This window comes from Lagenorhynchus albirostris, chromosome 10, assembly GCF_949774975.1.
Source record: "Lagenorhynchus albirostris chromosome 10, mLagAlb1.1, whole genome shotgun sequence".
NCBI lineage: Eukaryota > Metazoa > Chordata > Mammalia > Artiodactyla > Delphinidae > Lagenorhynchus > Lagenorhynchus albirostris.
In genome coordinates, this window is record NC_083104.1 from 23,745,004 (window position 1) to 23,765,758 (window position 20,755).

The window sequence follows — 20,755 nt, forward strand, 5'->3', positions numbered from 1 at the left end:
CCCACGGCTGTTATCAATTTGTCTCTGCTTAATTGACTGTTGACTGGCGATCACGTAGGCCTCCCCATCAGACCTTCACGAGTCCCTGGGAGGCAGGCAGCCTCTTCTGGCAGGAGATCTGTACCCATCTCCACGTGCAGGTATCAGCAGCTCTGCTTACAGCTGTGCCTCCCTGCCGGAGCCGCTTTTAGCACCGCTTACCTTTCTGCTGATTATCGGTCACTGTTATCAGATACAACTTGACCCTCGACTGAGACTGGAAAGGTGCTGCTTTGTTCCAGGCGAAGCATCTGGAAGGTGAGCACAGCCATGCTCGTCTGCCCTGATGGGGGAATCAGAACTCGGGGCCCACAGCTGTCCTCCACCCTGCGTCCAGTCGTGGCCCCGATCCTCACCTCCTGTTTCCTGGGCTTCTGCCCCTGGGAGGCTGACCTTCTGGTTGTCAGTGAGCGCCAGAAATCAAAGGAAAGTGGAGGAAGCTGAGACGGGGGCCCAACAGGTGTACCAGCGCGCGCTCCACCTGAAGCCCAGGACAGACAAACGTGCCCCACGGGCCAGAGTCCCTGCCCTCAGGGGACTCGCAGTCTAGTTGCAGAGAAGGATGAGTAAACAGGCAGTTGTCATACCAGCCAGGGCCTGGGAAGTTCTCAGGGGCTCCTGGCCGCCGTCGCTGATGGGGTGCAAGACGGGGAAGGTTCCCAGACAAAGTGACCTGTAAGGTGTATACCTCCTTTCTCTCCCCGCTGCAAGATGGGGCCGTGAGGTGCTCAGCCAGCACGCTGGCCAGTTGGAGGAGCGCTGGGAGAAGGGCTCATAGGACATGGCTGCTTCCCTTTTAAGGCCAGTTTGCTCCCCATTTACCCCTTTGTCAACAGGCAGGCTGCTCTGAAGGGCCAGGAAGCTTCTGTTGGAAGGCAGAGCGGGACCCCTGGTTCTCAGACCCGCAGGCTCATTAGACTCTGGGCACCATGAGTGAGCCTCAAAATAGAAAGTTTACTGGAAACCCAGTACACAAAGACAGCAGCTCTGTGTCCCGGAAGCTTCCCAGGACTTCTGTAGTGCGGACTGCCTCTTGCCCCAAGTCTCAGGGAGCCTTTCGCTGGGAAAGGAACCGCTGAGGCCTCCGTGGTGAGCCTGCCAAATTACACACAGTCCTGACTTGTCATTTTCCTTCTCTCTTTTCTTTCCTTTTTTTTTTTTTCTTCTTTCTTTGAGACTGGGGGTGGTAAGGCAGCCAGATGAGCGGTCCATCTGCAAACCATTTGCTGCGAAAGGGAAGGGAACGCCAGCTGTGGAGTCTGGGGAGCTGAGGGAGGGGCGCACCCGTGGAATAGGAACTTGGTCACGGAGGTCATTGCCTTTTTTGGGAACTCGGTAGCTTAGGGTCTGTCGTTGAGAGTTGGCCTTTGTTGTGTGTTTGGGTTTTTTCTTCCCCTTCTCTGTCTCATTTTTTCTGATGACCGTGTAAGTTTTAAATAGAGTCCAAGACCCAGTGGGAATGGGGATGCTGGTGCAGCATGGATGGTCTTGGAGGGAAGTACCTCCTTCCAGCAGTGGGTGCTGAAAGCACGGCAGGGCCGTGTGACCCGGCAGCACGGGGAAGGGAAGCGGAGCTGCTTTGTCCGTTGCACAATCTCCCGTGTGAAAGGAGCTGGCCCCCGCCCATATCCACAGCCTCCTTCCAGCCAGGCCGTTTCCTCCCCCTCCCCCTGCACTCCCACTTCCTGCAGGTGGCTTCTGTAATCCACTTACCCCGGGGGAAGCTTCGCCAGCGTGTGCACCTAATCCGAAAATGGCCAGCTCGACTTTGACCCCCGTGGTGACCTTGCAGAGAAGGCCAGGCCAGTTGTGTCTGCTCACACCTGGGAGCCATTTTCAGCTTTTACAGCCCAAGTGGAAGAAATGTGTTTGTATTTATGCCAGCCCTTCCTTTCATAAGGCCTTTCGTTGTTGGGCAATACGGAGGGAATATTAGATTCCCCCGGCCTGTTCAAAGGCAAGGGTTTTTAGAGACAGGTTAGTTTACCCAGTGAATTAAATCGAGTCATGCAAAATGGCCAGATTTTCTAGTTCAAAAATGGTCAAAACATCAGTAGTCTCATCATGGTTCAGCCTCTTGAGATGGAAAATTGCAGCGGTCACTGTATGTGGTACACAGTCGTTGTCAGGCATTGCTCTGTGTGCCTCCCCAGGCCTCACCTCATTATATTGCCTCTGCAGTCCTAGGAGGCACAAGGTCTGTTGTTACGCACTTTTTACAGATGATGCGCCTGAGGCACAGAGAGGGCAAGACACTTCTCTGAGGTCACACAGGAGGTGGTAGAGGTGAGTCTTGGTCTCATTTCTCTGCACCTCTGGGGTTTGTGTGCTCACTGTACACAGGGAAATGTGTGGTCTGGGGGCCTGGGAGGGTCTTGTCATTTTCACGTGCTGACATATCAAATTGTGTTAAGAGGGGTGCGCCTTGGGACTGCGGCCAGTAGGCTCTGGTGTGGATAAGAGGCTGCACCCCACGCATGGGCGTCTCTTCAAGTCGCGTGCCTGCCTCGGAACGTTGGGCAGCCCTCAGTATGATTTTCATTAACTGATGCAGAGTGACGGGAAGTCCTCCTGCCCTGAAGATTAGCCTGACCGTCCCCTCACCCCCCAAACACACCCTGCTGGGTTATTCTGACTGATTCTGGTCGCCCGTCTTGTAAGGGTGCAGGGAGGAAGACTCGCCTTGCTGTCAGGTCTCTGCAGCTCCCAGGCCTGTTCAGTTGTGCCAGGAGCTCTTCAGACAGTGGCCCTCTGCCCTCCAACGCATCACTTCGAGGCGAATTCCTCTGCAGTTTCCTCACTTCCTGGACGCCTTTCAAACCCAAACGGCTGAAATAAAGGTGCCAATTTGTAGTTCTTTCTTCCCAACCCCTTCAACCAGGAGGGGGATTTGTGTGCTGCCAAGGATGGCAGGGCTGTGGGACGCAGCCAGGTGGCCCTCCCGGGGTGTCCTCTCTGGGGGCTGCTGGTCTCTGCTCAGCTGTATGGCTGTAGGGTCTTTGAGGGCAAAGAAGCTCTTCATCAGTGGGTAGGGCTGTGAGAGGCGGGCTGCTGTGAATCAGTTTGTAAAGACCGGGGCTCCTTCCCCAAGTAATACAGGGAGAAGGCAGATGCCAGTGGAGGTCTTCCCCTTACAGTGCGTCCGACATCAGAAGCGCCTTATAGAGAGGGGGCAGTTCTGCACAGTGGTTAAGGGGAGGCTCTGGACCCACCGCATCTGGACGTGAGTCCTGCCTCCGTCGCCTGTGCTGGTTCTCTGGGGCCTCAGTTGGCTCCACTTGTGCCATGGTGTTGGCTGTGAGGATCCGCTGAATACTCCGTGTCTCAGTACAGGGTCTGGTGTCCACTGAAAGTGCACCAGGTTGGAGACACTGTTCTATCCCTGACCCATCAAGGGCCTTCTGGGCGTGGATGGAGCTGGCCCTGCTTTGCGCTGCTGTGTTCCAAGGGGCATTGGTGGGTATTCTCCACCCTGAACTGGGAGGCCTGGTGTGGGAAGCAGGGGTAGAGGCTCTTCACGTCCCCTGAAAATGGGCTCTGCTTGCAGATACCTGTTGTGGTGTGGCTCGCTCTCTTGTGATAGACAGATGCTCTCCATCCTTGTGTGGGGGATTTAGCTTAGCTTTCTCGTGTATTAATTCCCTCTATGGGAACCGTTGCGTGCACCAGGAGAGTTGATTTCCCTCCTCTCTTCTCATCGCCCGTTCCTCTACCTGGGACAGGTGCAGCAAGGCGCAAAGCACTCTGCAGATACCTCAGCAGTGGCTCCCATCCTTGGCCACACCGTAGAAGGACCTGGGGAACTTGAACAAGCCGAGAAGCCCGGGCCGCATCGCAGGGCAGGTTGAAGGAGAACCTTGGGGCTGGGGGGCTGTTGCGGGAGGGACATTGGTGTTTTTTGGTTTTTTTAAGCTCACCAGTTCCTTTCAACAGGCAGGCAAAAATTTTAATGAGCCACAGCTGGGCACATGCACGTGAAAGGTTTTGTCCCCTTCTCTCCTTCCCTCTGATACCTGTCACTTAACATACTCAGGCTCCCCTACCTTCTTGACTTTCACACCTTCTTTCTTTCTTTTTCTCTCCAAGTAGAGGAAAAAGAGATACTAAGGCTGACCTTTAATTTAGCGCTTATGATTCTCGGGGCGGGGGGGCTGTGAAAGGTTTTAGTTACCACTTTTACCACTGATTTAATGGGAAGATACTGCAAAGTTAGCCATTCAAAATGACTGAGAGAGGCTCTTGGCTTTGTCGTGTGTGGGGCAGCGTGTTTCGCCTGGTGAGGCATGACCACCTCGTTGGGTGATCACAGAACTTGATTGTGGATTTGCCGCCTAAACTGGGGTATCTTCTTCCCCCGAGAGGCAGACCACCCATCTCTCACTTGCGTTCTGCCTGTAAATCAGAGAAGAAGCATTTATGATGGTGGGGGAAGAAAACCCTCTTTATGGTGAAACAGTAGGCAAAACTTACCTCAGACTCTTTAAAAACCTTTTTCTTTATCATTCCGAAAGTCAGGCTTTGCTCTTCTTAAAAACAAAAAGAATACGTAAATATAAAGCCATAGAAAGTGAAGCTTTCCCTCTAACCCCACCCAAAGGCTGTGCTGTAATACAGCAGAATTCTAGTGCTGACATTCAGCTCGGATAAGTATCTGTTGGTATTTTGTGAGGGTTGTTTTGGAATTGGCCCCTTCGACAAGGCCCCTTCGACAAGTCACAAAGAGTAATTAGAATTTTGGAAATAAGGGGGAAAATTCCCTTGGACTTTTTGGGAATGTGACGGTTTCTCCAAATCATGTGTGGTTCTTTTTTGTATGCGGAAAAACAGTGTTTATCAGCACGCAGAGTGAAGTTTTTCTGCCTCGTGATTGTTGTTTGATTTGGGGAATCCGTGTGAGGACTGGCCATTCCAGGGGTTCCCTCTCCTCCTGGCCTTGCCGACAGCAGTGATAAACCCTTTCACCACCCGAGGCTCCTTCTAGGCCAGGCCGGCCCCTGCCTGCCTCCCTCATTCTCTAGTGTGTGTTAGCAAGAGCCGTGATTTGGGGATGCTCCAGCAATTATGTGGTTCCAAATCGCCACACGCCTGTGGTTCTCACGCCTGTCTTCACTTTCCCCCGTTCCCTGAAAAACAGTTGTAGCTCCTGGGAGGCTCAGTAAATTGTCCAGGGAGAGAGAGGGCTTCAGAAAGCAAAGTGCTGGGCTTCCCTGGTGGCGCAGTGGTTAAGAATCCGCCTGCCAACGTAGGGGACACGGGTTCGAGCCCTGGTCCAGGAAGATCCCACATGCCACGGAGCAACTAAGCCCGTGCACCACAACTACTGAGTCTGTGCTCTAGAGCCCGTGAGTCACAACTACTGAGCCCGCGAGCCGCAACTAGTGAGCCTGCGCTCTAGAGCCCGCGAGCTGCAACTACTGAAGCCCGCGCACCTAGAGCCCGTGCTCCGCAACAAGAGAAGCCACTGCAATGAGAAACCCGTGCACCGCACCGAAGAGTAGTCCCCGCTCGCCGCAACTAGAGAAAGCCTGCATGCAGCAACGAAGACCCAACGCAGCCAAAAATAAATGAATAAAAGAAAAGAAAATAACAAAGAAAGCAAAGTGCTGCTGTGCATTGTGGGTACCATCAGACCTTGAGGCCAAGGTTCATCTTGTCCCTGCCTGGTGGTCCCATGGGTCACTTTGGGGAAGAGAAAGCACATTGGTGAGGACCCTGCCTGCTTCTCATACAGCTGCTCCTTATGGGCATTTGAGGAGAGAATATTGGTCCAGTCTCTCTTCACCTCCAGCTGGACACGGGGTGTTAGGGTGACTTCTGTGCTGGCAGGAAAACCCCCCTACACCATTCTCTTGTCAGAACATCACCCAACAAAGTGCTTCCTATCTCTTGAACTCAGAACGCAAGCCATTCTCAGCGAAGTGGGTGCTGGCGCCCGAGGAACGGGGAGAAACCATCCCTCCCGTGAACTTGGCCTCCCCCTCAGCTTCTAGCCCTGCCTTTGCCAGATGTACCCCTACAGGGTCTTTCACGAGTCACCTCTGCACTTTGGGTTTCTGTTGCCTCAGCTGTAAGGAAAGCTCGTCATCCCACATCAGCCACACTTAACCAGGGTCAAGGACACACATGGCTACTTCCTCTCCTGCAGGCCTGGGGCAGCACCTGGGCTGCGTGTTCTCTGGAACAAACGTCCATCTCGAGTTGAGAACGTCTCTCATGGGTTCCTGGCAGAGGCTCAGATGCTTGTGAGTTCTGTCTCGTGGGCCCACTGAGCCACCCGTGTTGAGAAGCTGCTTAATTAGCACCCTACTCATCCTGGCGACTGCCAAACCTGGGACCCACACCTTGTTTCTGAAGGGGTCCTCACGGCCTTGGCTCCAGTGGCGTCCAGGCTTGGTCCTTCTCTTCCTCTCCATCCTCCCTCCCACATGAGCCCCGTAGAACTCTACCCTCATCGCCTGCCACTGCACACCTACCACCCAGTGGGGTGCCTGCCTTGTGGTGGCCCCGCAGTCAGTATTTGGTGAAGAAATGAAGGAAGGAGCCCTGTGGCTTCCATGTCACCTAAGGAATAAAGTCTTGGGCTCTTTCAGAGTTGGCCCCTGGTTCCCTTTCTTCCCGGCATCTCCCCACTTCCTGCCTCGAGCTTTACATCAAGCTGCTCGTGATGGGAGCCCACACAGACCGGGGGTCTGATTCCAGGCCTTGTTCATGCTGTCACCTCTGTCTGGAATGGCTGTCCCTCCCCCAGCCGCCTCCACAGCACTGTGGCCCCATCTGTTAGTGTGCCCGTCACATCTCTGTCTTTCTGTGTCTCCAGGGTGTGTTTTTTGGGAATTGGGGGGTGGGGAAAGGGGGTCGACCATACTACGGTCAAGTTTACGTTTTTCTTTGAGCAGCTGCACCTAACAGGCACCCCATACACGCTTGGCTGAACAAATAAACGAAGGACTAAATGAATGGGTTCGTCGAAGCACAGGGCAGATACTGGATAGTTTGAGACATGTATCGTCAAGGTAAAGGGACTCGTTTGGGACAAGTAATAGCAGAAATGATATGTTGTGGCTTCCTAGAGGGCCTGGCTCTTTTCAGCCAAGAGAGAGGACTCGCTGTCCCTGATTTATTGAAAATCTGGGCAGCTGTTACAGGAGGGAAAGCAGGTGTAGACACTACCCCGTGGAAGGCAGCGTGGCTCAGGGGCGGTGTGCGGGCCCCAGGGTCCCACTGTCCAGGTTGGAATCCTTACCGGTTGCTTTCTAGCAGCAGCTCTGCAAGCCTCGGTTTGCTTAGATGTGAAACTGTCCTTAAACTGGCGTGGGTGTGTCAGGAGAAGGGCTCTCCTGGTCTCTGCTCACCTGTGAGTGGCCAACAGGTAGACTGGGGAATAGGCGTTTTCCAAAGTGAAGGTGGAGAATCACTGCAGATCCCTCTGTGCCTCCAGCCCATCCTGACTGCTTCTCTGTAGTCAGGAAGTTCAGAAAACCCAGAGCTAAAGGTAAGCAGCCTTCTTTGCTACAGGATACGTAGGGCCTTTAGTCATGGGGGGGTGCAGTGTGGTGTCTCCCACATAAAATGAGCCTCTTCTATGAGACCCTAACAGTTGCTTCATAAAGAAGGGGGTCTGGTGGTCACGTAAGTTTAGCAAATGCAGAATCGAGCAGAATGAAAAGGTCCTTTTCTTGGACCTACTTTGGGCGTCTGCCAGGGCTGACAAGGGAGGAATGTACGCGGCTGTTCCAGAGCCTTTTCATGGAACTCCTTCCAAGGCTGCTGTTCCAGGGATGGTGTTTTGAGAACCCCATGTGTGGCAGTGCAGGCCTGACCTTCGTCCACCACCATCTAAGTCTAGACGCCCAGGAGGCCCTCCTGCTTGGCCACGTAGTGCTGGGGTTCAGCTGAGTTACAGGACACAGAACCCAGCAGTCACTCCTGATACGTCCCCACTGGTGGCCACGGGTCTTCCAATCAGCTTTATCAGCTACACCTTTCTCACTGAGTCCAACCCGCCCCCCCCCAATTCCTTCCTGATCGGTAGAAAGTAATTAAACAGTTCATGCCTATCCCTAGATTTCAGAAATTTCACAAAGCACAGCAGTATTTGGTGCTCGGCCCTTGGAACTGAGTCGTACCGGGTAGATTTCTGCTGGAGACCCAGTGAGGTAGCAGGTTGGCTGGCTGATCGCACCGTGCATTCCACCAGCACTGCTGTCTGATTCCACTGTGAATGTCTTGCTACGTTTTTTGTTGTTTTAATTAATCTTTCTATTTTGAGCTCACGGTGGAGTCTCGTGCTGTTGTAAAAAAAATAACGTAGAAAGATCCTCGTATACCCTTAACCCAGTTTCCCCAGATGACAGCCTCTTGCGAAATTTCATACCAGGATACACATCAGTACAGTCAAGGTAGAGAATATTTCCATCCCCACAAGGATCCCTTGTGTTGCCTTCTTACACCCACACCCTTTTCCTTCCTTCCGCCACGCCCTTGGCAATCTCCAGTGTGTTCTCCATATATATAATTTTTCATGTAAGGAATGTTATATAAGTGGCTTCATACAGCGTCTCACCTTTGCAGACTGGCTTTTTTTCATTCAGTATAGTTCCTTGGAGATGCATCTAGGTTGTTGTGTGTATCCGTAGTTCATTCCTTTCTACTGCTGAGTAGTATCCGCGGTATGAAGAGACCACACTTCGTTTAACCATGCCCTTCTTGAGGGACATCTGGGGTGTTTGCAGGTTTGGGCTAATACGAATAAAGCTGCTGTGAGCATTTTTGTGTGAACGTAACTTTTCGTTTCTCTGGGAGCAATGCCCTGGGGGGTAATTGCTGCATTGTATGGTAGTTGTATGCTTCGATTTTTTAAGGAAGTGCCACAGTTTTCCAGAGTGGCTGTACTGTCTTACACTCCTGCCAGCAGTGCATGAGCAGTGTGGTTCTCCGCATCATGGCCAGCATTTGGTGCTGTCAGTATTTTTTATTTTAGCCATTCGGTAGGTGTGTATTGATATTTCTTGGTGGTTTTAATTTGCACTTCCCTAATGGCTAATGATGTTGAACATCCTTTCACGTGCTTATTTGCCATCTGTATATTCTTTTTGGAGTAATATCTGTTCATGTCTTGTGACCATTTTCTAACCGGACTGTTTGGGGTATTTTTGCCGTTGAGTTTCAAGTGTTCTTTGTATATTCTAGATAGGAGTTCTTTGTTGGATATGTGGTCTGAAAATATTTTCTCCCAGTCTGTAGTTTGCCTTTTCATCTTAATAGGATCTTTCCGCGAGCAAATGTTTTTAATTTTGGTGCAAGTCCAATGTGTTAATTTTTCCATTTATGGATTGTGCCCCTAGGGTCAGATCTATCTGGCCCGAAACATAGATTTCTCCGACGTATTTTTCTAAAAGTCATTAGTTTACGTTTGACATTGAGGTTCATGATGATACATATTTCAATTATTTTATTTATTTGGCTGCGTTGGGTTTTCGTTGCTGCGCGCGGTCTTTCTCTAGTTGCGGCGAGTGGGGGCTTCTCTTGTTGTGGAGCACAGGCCCTAGGCGTGCGGGCTCAGTAGTTGTGGCTCACGGGCTTAGTCGCTCCGCGGCATGTGGAATCTTCCCGGACCAGGGCTCGAACCCATGTCCCCCGCATTGGCAGGAGGATTCTCAACCACTGCACCACTAGGGAAGCCCTGCAAAATGACAAAGGTTCGGCGCTGTTTGCAGGTTTTTTCCGACGGCATGGCGCGGCAAGCTGGGCAGGGCGGTGCAGTGGAGGGTCCCCGCAGCTCCAGGAGGTGGCCGCGACGGCCGATACGTATTTTGAAACCTGAAACAGGGGCGAAAATCGAAGCTTGTTGTTTCATGAAAGGAGCAGAGCAAGAGTTGGCTCCTGTAGGAACTCAGAACAAGCAAGACAAGAGGATGGCGTGGTTCCGGGGTGGAGAAGAGTCGGTGCCGCTTTGATGTTGCCGCGGGTCTTATCATCTCAGGGTGGATAAGAAGGACTGCATTAGAGGGCCGACTCCTTAATCCCGCCCATGCACATCCTTAACCCTCCCAGAGTGCAGTCAGGTCGTATGCTGGAGGCTTGGGAAATTGCGTGATAAGAGATACCCTGAATCCTATGATCGGGAGATCAGAAGTCTTCCAGATGGGGCAGGAAGCAGGCCTGGTTTTACTTTAAAGACATGTCAGTGGTATCACTCCCCAGAGGCGGGGAGGATCTTGCCTTGGAGGCTGCAGCCAAGTGCTGAAACAGCTTCCTCCACGCTGGAGCTCCAGAGCTGCCGGGAAGCTGGCAGGCGAGCCGGGGAACATGCTGGCAGTGGCTGGCGGGGGGGGGGGGCAGTTACGGGAGCGCCCTAGCACCCCCAGTCCCGTCTCTGTCCTCGTAGCCACAGGCCGTCTCCAGAAAGGAGCGCAGCCGGGAGCCAGAGGGCACCTGGGCTCGCGTGCTGTTTAGCTGGGTGACCCCAGAGCAGCGTCTTACCCTCTCTTAATCCGGCCGAGCGGTGCCTCTGTAGCGTGGTGTGGAGCAGAGGGTGAGCAAGTTTTCTCTGCTCCCTGAAAAGTGCCCGGTTCAGTCTTGTCATACTTGCTGCCGGAGGATAGAAGAGCCACTCTGACGCTGCTATTTAGGGCCCGCGCCCGTCATCTTAAATATAAATAGCGAGAGGTCTGGCTGGGCCCTGCAGCAACTGTGCACTGACACGCGGTGGGCCGAGGGTCCGGGAGGCCCACGTGTGCGTGTGGAAGGGCGGGGGGTGGCAGGATGTGCCCTTCTTGCATCTGCAGGCGGGTCCTGCCTCCCTTCGGGTCACAGGATCGGGGGGCGGCCCTGGTGGATGCTGAGAAGAGGTGGGAGACACAGGGTACTGTCCAGAGAAGCCCTCTTCCCCGGGGGTGGTTCTGCCCACTTCGCTTCCACGCAGGAGTGTGTGATGAGGCTTTTCGTGCCTGGGCTGCAACCCCAGCTGCGCTGCTTCCTGCTGGTTAAGCTTCCTACAGCTCATCACCCCCGTCTGTAAAATGGGGATGGTAACAGTATCCGCCTCTCGGGTCGTCATGGGGGTTAAACGAGCTGAACCGGAGCCTGGTACCTAGTAAGCACGAACTACGAAACGCTCGATTTGTTAGCCCTAGTCCGGCTCGTGTATCTCGCGAGAAGTGTGCGCATCCTCAGTGGCTAAGCGGCACGGGCCAGCTTCCTGGGAGGGTCCGCCGCCCTGTGCAGCCGACGCTGGCGTTGGACCCGTTCCCTGGAGGCTGCAGAGGACCCCAGGGCTCATAGCAGGCCCGGAGCAGGCTGTGTGCCCGAGCATGCAGGGGTTCGGGGGGTTCCAGAGGAGACTCTGGAACTGGCGTCGTCCCTGGCTGGGTGAGGGATGCCTGATAAACGAGGGGAGGAGCTCTGAGTAGCGGCCTTGGGGCTCCTCCCTGCTGGCACCCTTTGAAGGAAGGCCGCTGCTCCTTAGGTGGGCCTCTCAGCTGTGCCCCGCCCCAGGGCCCTCCGCCTGGGGGCTGTCAGGCAGGCCAGGTGTTGGTACACTTAAGGATCAGGTCCCAAAGTTAAGTGTCTAAGGTCGAGTTAACAGCTTTGTAAAATATCTATTAATTTATTTACGTAATTGATGAGCACATTAAAAGAATAGGCAAAAGGGAGGGAGGAAATTCCGGCGTCCTCCTGTTCTGTCCCAGAGCTACGAGTTATAGGGTTACAGTTCTCCCCACCTTTCCTGCCTGTGTGGTTTAGAGAGTGCACATCAGCTCCGCGTCCCGCCTTTTGCTTTGGCAGGCGGTGTGGACAGTCTCCCGAGCGCCTGAGTCCTTTGGGCAGCTTGGTGGCCGAGGCTGCAATGCGAGGGATGAGGTTAGGTTTCCTTTGCAGATGTTGAGTGGAGCCTCTATGTTGTTTCTGTGTGGTGGTTACATGTTTTCAAGTCCTGGGTGGTGAGGTCCGTGAGAAGCGAAACCGCCAGGTCTGTGAGGAGCTAATGACACAGCCTGTCAGTCTTAGATCCCTGGGTGACCCCCTTGCTCCCCCAACCCGCCAGCTGCCAGCCAGCATTTATGGACCCTGGGGAGGGGTGTTTGCTCTGCGCAGCCCAGAAGCTTGATCGTGTCACCCGGCCGGGGGCTTGCCCACCTAACCCTCGTTGGTGGAGAGCCATCAGTTAGAGGAGAAGTACCCATCGCAGCTTCTTCACGTCCTCCAGGAGGCGCTGTGTGAACACCCCTTGGTTGAGCCTGGCCTTAACAGGTGCTCTGACCACCTGGTTCCTGATCGCTGCCATGTCTCCATCTTTCCCGGGAATGGTGGCTCATCCCCTCGAATCTGGGAGAGTCTGTGCCTCTAGCTCTTGGATAGGCTTGCGGCTGGCCTTCCCTGCAGAGCCGCCCTGAAAATTGTAATGAGAAATCGGGCAAGTCAAGTTCAGCCATGGGCTCCCTACTGGTACCAGGGTGTGTGGTTCCACGTGACGCGGCCTGACAGCTGGGCTCCCCACCCCCACCACCCCCCGAGGTGCAGAGGATAGGGTGTTCAGGGAGCAGGTTGCCAGGGCGAGGGGAGAAAAGAAGAAAAAAAGGGCTGGATTGACTCATTTAAGGGAAGATAAAGCCGAGAGTGGCCGTGTCAGCTTTGACCAGGAGAGAGAAATTCTCTGGGCTTTTCTGACCCGGGATGCCCCTCTGTGGATGGCAGTGCAGATGGAGTGGCTCGCTGTTCCTAACTTAACATCTCCTGGCCCGACTTGGTGCCGCTCTGCCCTGCCCACATGCAGGGCAGGTTACCTCCCCCTGGTCACGGAGCTGAGTGCCCAGCCAGCCCTTAGAAGTCCCTGCCAGTGTGAAATGGCACGGCTCTTCTCCCTGGGGAGCGCAGTCCAGACGTGGCTTAAAGGGCTTCCTTGGGTCAGCGTGTCGGGTTGGAGCTCCCCTGGTTGAATTTCTCCTCCTCTTTTTCCACCGTGGCTGAGGCAGGAGTGGGGAAGCATGTGTGTGGCTATGGAGACCGGGGTTAGGGCCGATCTGCCCTCGCTGCTGCCAGGGATGGGGTGACGGGGGGACTGGTGGCCGTTGCGTGGTGAGTAGAGCCACCACTTCTGCCAGCCCCGGCTGATCAACGAATGTCCGTGTTCGGGGTAACATTGAACTTGGGAGATGCACGATCAGCCTGAAAGTCCATTGTGTTTGACATGTTCTTCTAAGGCCATCTGTCAGCTTCCCTGCCTAAAAAAGTGAATTCTACATTGCACCTCTCATTTTTCTCTTTAAAAGCTTTGTTTAATTGAATGGTTGATTTTGCCTTTTTTTTTTTTTCCTGAATAACATTCCTTTGTTCAGGAATGTGGTGGCAAATACAGGAGACTGAACTGAAGTTGTAATTCATTTGTTTATTCAACAGATTTTTTTTTTTAATTTTTACTTTATATTGGAGCATAGCTGATTCACAATGTTGTGTTAGTTTCAGGTCACAGCAAAGTGATTCAGTTATGCATACACATGTATCTATTCTCTTTCAAATTCTTTTCCCATTTAAGTTATTACAGAATATTGAGCCGAGTTCCTTGTGCTATACAGTAGGTCCTTGTTGGTTATCTATTTTAAATATAGTGGTGTGTACACGTCAATCCCAGACTGCCAGTCTGTCCCTTCCCACCGGTAACCTCTTAAGTTCCTTCTCTAAATCTGTGAGTCTTATTGAATGTCTTTTATGTTATACTCATGGCTCTATACTCATGGTGCGAAGGATATATAGCAGTAAAGAAGACCAACTAAACTTACATTCTAATGATGTAATGATCTTGGGACTACTTAACACCTTAGGAGGTTTTGTTGTGTTCTGTTTACAATTAATAGACTTTTAGAGCAGTTTCAGATTTACGGGAAAATGGAGCAGAAAGTACAGAGACTTCCCTTATACCCTGCGACGTGCCCCTCTGGTTTCCACTGCTGTTAACATCTTGCATTAGTCTGTTGCTTCGTTACAATCGATAGGTCAGTACTGAGACATTCTCATTAACCAAACCTGTAGTTTTCCAGGGTTCACTGTGTTGTACATTCTTTGAGCTTCTGCAGATGTTCAGTGATGCTTATTCACCATTACGGTATCACACGGAATAGTTTCATGGCCCTAAAAAACTCCCATGTGCATCACCGATTCATTCCTTTCTCCTCCCAGACCCCTGCTGACCACCGATCTTTCTGCTGTCCCCACAGTTTTGCCTTTTGCAGAAGGTCGTGCGTTCGGAGTCACGCAGTAGGTGCCTTTTCTGATGAGCTGCTTTTGTTCCGCAGTGTGCATTTCCTCAGGAGGGCTCGTCTTCGTCTTGTGCTTGTAGTTGGGATTGGATCCTGATGATTTGCAGCCCTTTGTGGCTCGGGTCGCTCTTAACTTCACAGAATCATAGTGGCTGACTCTTGACTGTGCTTAAGTTTCTTCATTCCAGATCTCAGACTTCCAGCTCGAGGTGTAGAAGCCCGCGGGTGGGAGAACCAAACGGGATGTGGTGCATCAAGGCGCCTTGGGGACCTCGCGTCCTCTTCATATGGAGTTCATCAAAACGGTCCGTTGAAGACCCCAAGGGGAAAGTGACCCCGAAGGAAGTGAACGGGTCGGGAGGTCGGTTGACACAGCCCAGTCCTGCCTTCGGAGGGTCTGACCCCGCCTGGCGGAGGCTGTTTATCCCGCCACTGGGCCACTCTTGTTTTTTGTCCGATCTCCACCTGAATAAACAGATCCGGAACGTCATCTGCAGCCAGGCTGAGAATCGGGCCAAAATTCCCCAGGGAACTGGTGATTCACCAGCAGCGGGTGTGGGGAGAGGGAGTGAGCAAGAGACAGAAGGAGACCTGCTTATTCGGAGTCTCATTTCCTGTCCAGCAAATAACCCAGGCTGGGCCGTCCTTATGAGGCACTGGTTTCTTAAGGCAAATTATCGATTTATGCAATAGAACAGATGGTTTTGGTTTTCATTTTTAAGAAGATGAATGCAAAGCAGCCCTAGTGAGAGGGTGATGCTTTCAACTGTCATTCTGAGAAGAGAAACTTTTCTTCGAGTTGGCCTAGGAAAGCTCTCCTGGATTCATGAGTTGTTTTTAAAATCTCCTTATCTTTATTTTCAAGATGCTTATGGGCATTGGTCCCAATAACGGGCACATTCACAGTTTTCTTACCAATTTTGGACTTAGAATTATTTTTTTTATTTTTATTTTTTTGCTGTACGCGGGCCTCTCACTGTTGGGGCCTCTCCCATTGCGGAGCACAGGCTCCGGACGCGCAGGCTCAGCGGCCATGGCTCACGGGCCCAGCCGCTCCACGGTATGTGGGATCCCCCCGGAACGGAGCACGAACCCATGTCCCCTGCATCGGCAGGCGGACTCTCAACCACTGCGCCACCAGGGAAGCCCCTGGACTTAGAATTATTAATTCTCTTTTTTCCTCTTGTTGGGTGCTTCTCAGGCCCCCCACTGATAATACAATTACTCTGTTTGACACCTGGACAAGATTAGATTGAGCTTTTTCATGCTCTGTGGTTCCAGGCTGTATTCCTAATGCTGTTTGTGGGGGAATGGTACAGGAAGGAGGGACACACGGGGGCGGTGGCATCAGAGAATGTGGTTGAATGAGGCAGCGTGAGATATGGCATGTGGATCAGGTGACTTTTCAGATGCATTTCAACCCTGAAGGATTTGGTTAAAAGGAATCTACCGGTGTCTGCCGAGGCTGCACATACGTGGGCTCCATGACTGTACCGGCGCCACCCTAGACATCGATTCCTGCCCGAAATGCAGGCAAATGTGCACCAAAAGAATGCGCAAAAGGCATGTCCCTGTGCATGGCTGTGGTTTTTGCAGTAACCCAAACTGGAAATGACTCGGTGTCCATCAGCAGTAGAATGAAAAATAAATTGCCCTACGTTCCCTCGAGAGAAATACTACACAGTGATGAAAAAGACTTAAGTCCTGCTAATGCAACCACATGGGTGAGTCTCATGTGTGGAGTGAAAGTAGCCAGATACAGAAGAGTATATATGGAACGATTTCAGGGAGATAAAGCACAGCAACGGGCAAAATTAATCATAGGTGGTAGAAGTTAAGGTTCCCCTGGGGAAGAACAGATGACAAGGAAAGTGACAGGAGGGAGCCTGCTGGGATGTAGAAAATGTTCCGTATCTGTCATGTGGTTACACGGGTGCAGACATTTTGTAAAAATGCATTGAGCTCTACATTTATCATTGGTGCCCTTCTCAGTATGCCTGTGATATTTCAGTAAAAACATTTGCAAACAAACAGAACGACTGTCCCCCTGCCCCGACCGCATGGTCTGTTGGATATTGCTGTGTTTTGCAACAAAAGAGAAATCAATGTCTTCTTGTGTGTCCTTGAAATGATTAATGTTTTTTAGCGCTTGCAATAATACAGTCGAACCCCCTTAGGTAAACATCAGGGCTACTCGGGTTATTAAATCATTAATACCGTGTACGCGCCTTCATCCTGATCATTTTGATCACCTGCTACGTGGGCCAGTGGGGTTAGGTGCGGTGGTGCAGGGCCGTAGGAAGAATTCCAGGGCAGCACAGTGATGGGCCAGGTGCAACGTGCTCTGGGTGCTCAGCGGCTACAGGGTGTGGAGTTTGATTAACCACGTCTGCCAGGGTCACTGTGGGGAATGGCGGGAGGGGGAGGGATGGGAGTGGTGGCAGGTGTATTACATTTTTACCCCCATTTCTGGGCTAGATTGTGTGAAACTATTTCTTAGCCAGAGGTTCCGATGAGGCAAGAGCTGTAAGTGGAGTTTTGCTGATTATTAAAAGTTTGATGTTGAGGTAACATGATGGAAAACTTGCTGTATCTAGTAAGAGTCAACACTGCAGGAGTTGAGCACGTGTACTGCTGTGAGTCACCCTGCTTGTCTGGGAGAGCTGAGGGCACGCCTGCTTAGATATTAGGACTGGTGTGATGGCCGGCTTCGGTGTGTTTCTTTCTGTGTCATTGGAAGAACTAAAAAGAGCGAGGATACACGGTGTGAATGTCTGTTCTCTGTAAGATCGCTCTGTTTGCCAGCCTGCCTCCACTGGCCCCGGTCAGGAACCTGGATCATCTTCTGAGGAGCGTGAGAATGATGTAAACTTAGGTTCCGTTTCACTTCCTGAAGGGGTAGGACGTCATTGGGAAAGATGGTGACGACTGATGTCTGACCTGGGTTTTGGAGGGAGCACGGGAGGGTTCTCTCTGCTGCAGAGAGGTGTTTTGCAGGTGGTTAAACCAGATTCAAAAAGAGTGATTGACACACAGTTGGAAAGCTGCATCAGAGCGAGAATTAGAATCTGGGTCCCTGCCTCCCAGAAATCCAGACCGGTTGCTCTGGGGTGTTGACCAGGGGCCAGATCGGGCTGACAGCTTGCTCTGGTCAAGCCAGTTTTCTTGGAGTACAGCCACACTCGGCTCACCTAGTGTCTGCGGCTACTTGTACACCCCACCTTCAGGGTTGAGTTGTCATGACACAGAGCCTAAAATATTTAAAATCTGGCCCACTATAGACTCCATGGCTGACCCCTGGTGTAGACAGTAGGTGCCTAATTTCAGCAACCAGCTGTAATCCACTTGACCCACCTTGACTCCTTTGATCCCCTCGCCCTTTCTTCCTGGCTGTTATCTGTGACGCGAGATCTTTTCCACCACTAAGGGCACTACCTTCTAAACCCCCGTGTACAGAACCACAGTGGAACAATCACTTATGATGAAAAGCTTTCAGTGTTGGCTTCAAATGCCGCCGGGTGTTTCACTGTCTAATTTAACATCGACTCTGAAAATGTAGCCCAGTGGAGAGAGCTTATCTTTCCCGCTGCCTGCCTTTGAAGCCGGATTTTATTTGTGAAGCCTTTAACAGGTGTTGGTTTAATAGACTTCTGCCGTATTACAGTTTCCGCACCCCAGAGGACAGCCTGAGGGTTACACCAACCCGGGGTGGAGGCACAGGCTGCGCCATCTGGCCGCCACCCCTCCCCCCAGTCCCTGTCACCACAGAGTTGTTCTGATTCTGTTTGGTGGCAGAGAAAGGGCTGGGCTGCTCCCTGGATGAGACCGGTTAGAGAAGTACTCCTCTGACACTGCCCTCTCCCCTGCCCTCTCCTCACTCTTGTTTTCTAGCCCTAAGGGCCTCCCTTTGCAGCTTGTCCTGCACTGTTCTCTTCTCTCCACCCGGAGCTTCCATCACTGTGAGCCGGAGCTTCGTCCGCCGTATTTGCTCAGCGTGGCCCTCCGCCGCTCTCTGCAGACTTGTCGCTCACACAGGGCTCTGGGAGGCTGGTACAAACGCCAGCTTGGCTGGGGCCAATGACACAGACCAGTGTGAGCTGACCTGGGAAGAGCCAGCCGCCAGTCACATGTAGCCAAGCTCTGCTGAAGGCTTATGGATTGAATCTGGGGCAGTGCACCTCAAATTCCGCCTGGAGAGCCTCTCGGATGGGCTGGGGGGTCCCGCTCCCCTGGGCTTGCACGCTGGCTCCTCTTCGTGTCCCCGTTGTGTGACCGTGTCTGAAGCCCAGCAGAGCTCTGAGCCCCAGTGTCTTCAGCTGTAAAGATGAGAATAGTACCTTCCTCCTGAGATTGCTGTGTCTTTTCACGGAGCCTCCACCCAGGGCCTGCTACCTAGAGGTGTGTTCGGTAATTGGTCGGCTGTTGTTAAAAAGAACTTGGACAAGGGTTCAGAGGTTATAAAGATGAACGGGGGCCTTGAAAACTGGACAGTTAGTTAACATTACAGGAGTGACATAACCGCTCGTGTTGCACGTGGCATTAAAACATGGAGAGTTTCATGAAAGTGGGACACCTCTCAAGGAGGAGGAGGGAGGCTTCCCTGAATACTGAGTCTTTGAACCTTGATGGACAGGTGTCCGGAGGGGATGTCCCTGGTGGGGTAGGGTTTGGTGGGCTGGGGTCAGGGGCGTGGGCCCGAGTCCCGCGTGCTACAGGAGTGAGGAGGAGGATGTAATCCAGCTGGTTGGGGACCCACCAGATCTCTAGGCCCCCTGAATCCTGCAGAAGCTTCAATCTGGGATTTAATTTGAAGCACAGCTCCCCAAATAGCCCAGTCTCTCAGTGGTGGGGTTTTTGACACTCTCCAGCTGGAGCAGCCTCGTTTCATGCATGAAGCTAAGAGTGAGAGCTCTGAGTCAGCCCTTTGTTCCCAAGAAGGAGTCAGGCCTGCCTGTTTGCACTGAAGTGTCGGGCAGGACTAGGAATCATTCATTCCTTCTTTTTCCAGAGCACCCGCTGCACACTAGGTCCTGAGCATCGCTCTGAGGGTACAGATGTGGCTAATAAAAAGCAGAACTCATTTTATTGAGTACCTGCTTCATGTCAGGTCACATCAGCCCACAGGGCCTGGGAACTTCACACCACCTTTATAGCGGTTCACACCTGTAAGTGGTATAATGGGGATTTAACTCAGGCAGGGCCATGTTCTTCAATGCCATGCCATGTTCGAGCCCATGAAGAACTCATGGCCTTGGGTGGAATTGCCAGGGTCCACAGAGACGTCTAACAAGGTGTGATTCTTGCTCTAGTGAGAGAAGGGAGATAGAGCTGTGTGGTCAGCTTTCCTGAATAGGAGGAATTCAGGAAGAGTTTGATCAGGGTGCTGGGCTAGAGTCTAGAGCAGAGAGACCAGACCTGGGGAGAGAAGATGATGTGCATTCTTTGAGCCCCAAGAAGCTCTGAAGCCGCTGTGGGCTGGGTCATTTGTCTCTGAGCAGTGCTGCCATGGGGCAGTTGGCAAACTCTTTCCTTCATGTTTCCTGATTAAACTCATCTGCTTGCCTGGGTTTTCTTCTACTTAAATGTAGATGAGTCCCAAATCCGTGTCTAAGCCTTTCTGAATTCAACCTGTATTCTTTGTGATTCCTTTAACAGTTATTTATTGAGGACCTACTGTGTGCCTCCCCCTATTCCAGTGGTTGGAGGCACAGCAGTGGTCAAAACAAACAAACATCTCTGCCTTCATGGAGCCACATCCTGGTGGGAGAGAAGATGTTAAGGTAGAAATAAGCAAAATACTGGATGTATTAGATGATAATTAAAAAATACTGAGAGATATAAAGCAGGCAAGAGAGTGGAAAGTGTGAGAGTGGTGGGGGGGAGGGGGGAGGGAGAAATGGTGGGGGGGAGACTGTGGCCAGGGACCCCTCACTGAGAAGGTGACATGTGAAAAAAGATGGGAAGGAAGTAAGGGCATGGGACCTGTGGATCTCTGGGGGAAGAGCATTCATTCCAAGCAATGGGAAAGGCAAGTGCAAAGGTCGTGAGTCAGGCGTCTGCCTGCCGTGTCTGAGGGCCAGTGTGGGGGGCAGAGTACAAGGCGGAAGAGTAGGAAGTGAGCAGCAAGGCAAGTGCGCGGCAGACCACAGGGGCCTCGGAGGCTATCGTAAGGACTTCTCCTGAGTGAGACAGGAAAGCCGTCATCTGAGTTTTAGGCAAACAAGTCCTGTGAGCGGGCTGATTTTTGCTTTGTTTTGTTTTTAAATTGTAGTAAAGCACACGTTACATGAAATTTACCGTCTTACTCATTTTTTAAGTATACAGTTCAGTAGTGTTAAGTACACTCGTGTTGTGTAATCAATGTCCAGAGCTTTCTCCATCTTGGAAAATGAAAACTCCAAAATTATTAGACAGCTCCCCGCTCCCCCTCCCCCCAGCCCCTGGCAACCGCCGCTCTACGT

At 52.1% G+C, this 20,755-nt stretch overlaps 1 protein-coding gene across 6 annotated transcripts in view; it reads left to right on the forward strand.

The window, feature by feature from the left end:
• Positions 1–20,755, forward strand: part of LRIG1 (leucine rich repeats and immunoglobulin like domains 1) — a 121,404-nt gene that overhangs the window by 57,835 nt on the left and 42,814 nt on the right. The window contains exon 1 of one of the 6 annotated variants that reach the window (XM_060161389.1): positions 17,053–17,159. The exons of the other annotated variants lie outside the window; for them this stretch is intronic. Within the exon in view, the coding sequence (XP_060017372.1) occupies positions 17,065–17,159 (95 nt within the window). The 5' untranslated portion in view covers positions 17,053–17,064. Of the gene's footprint in view, positions 1–17,052; positions 17,160–20,755 lie in introns of those variants that run through there. 6 annotated transcript variants of the gene reach the window in all.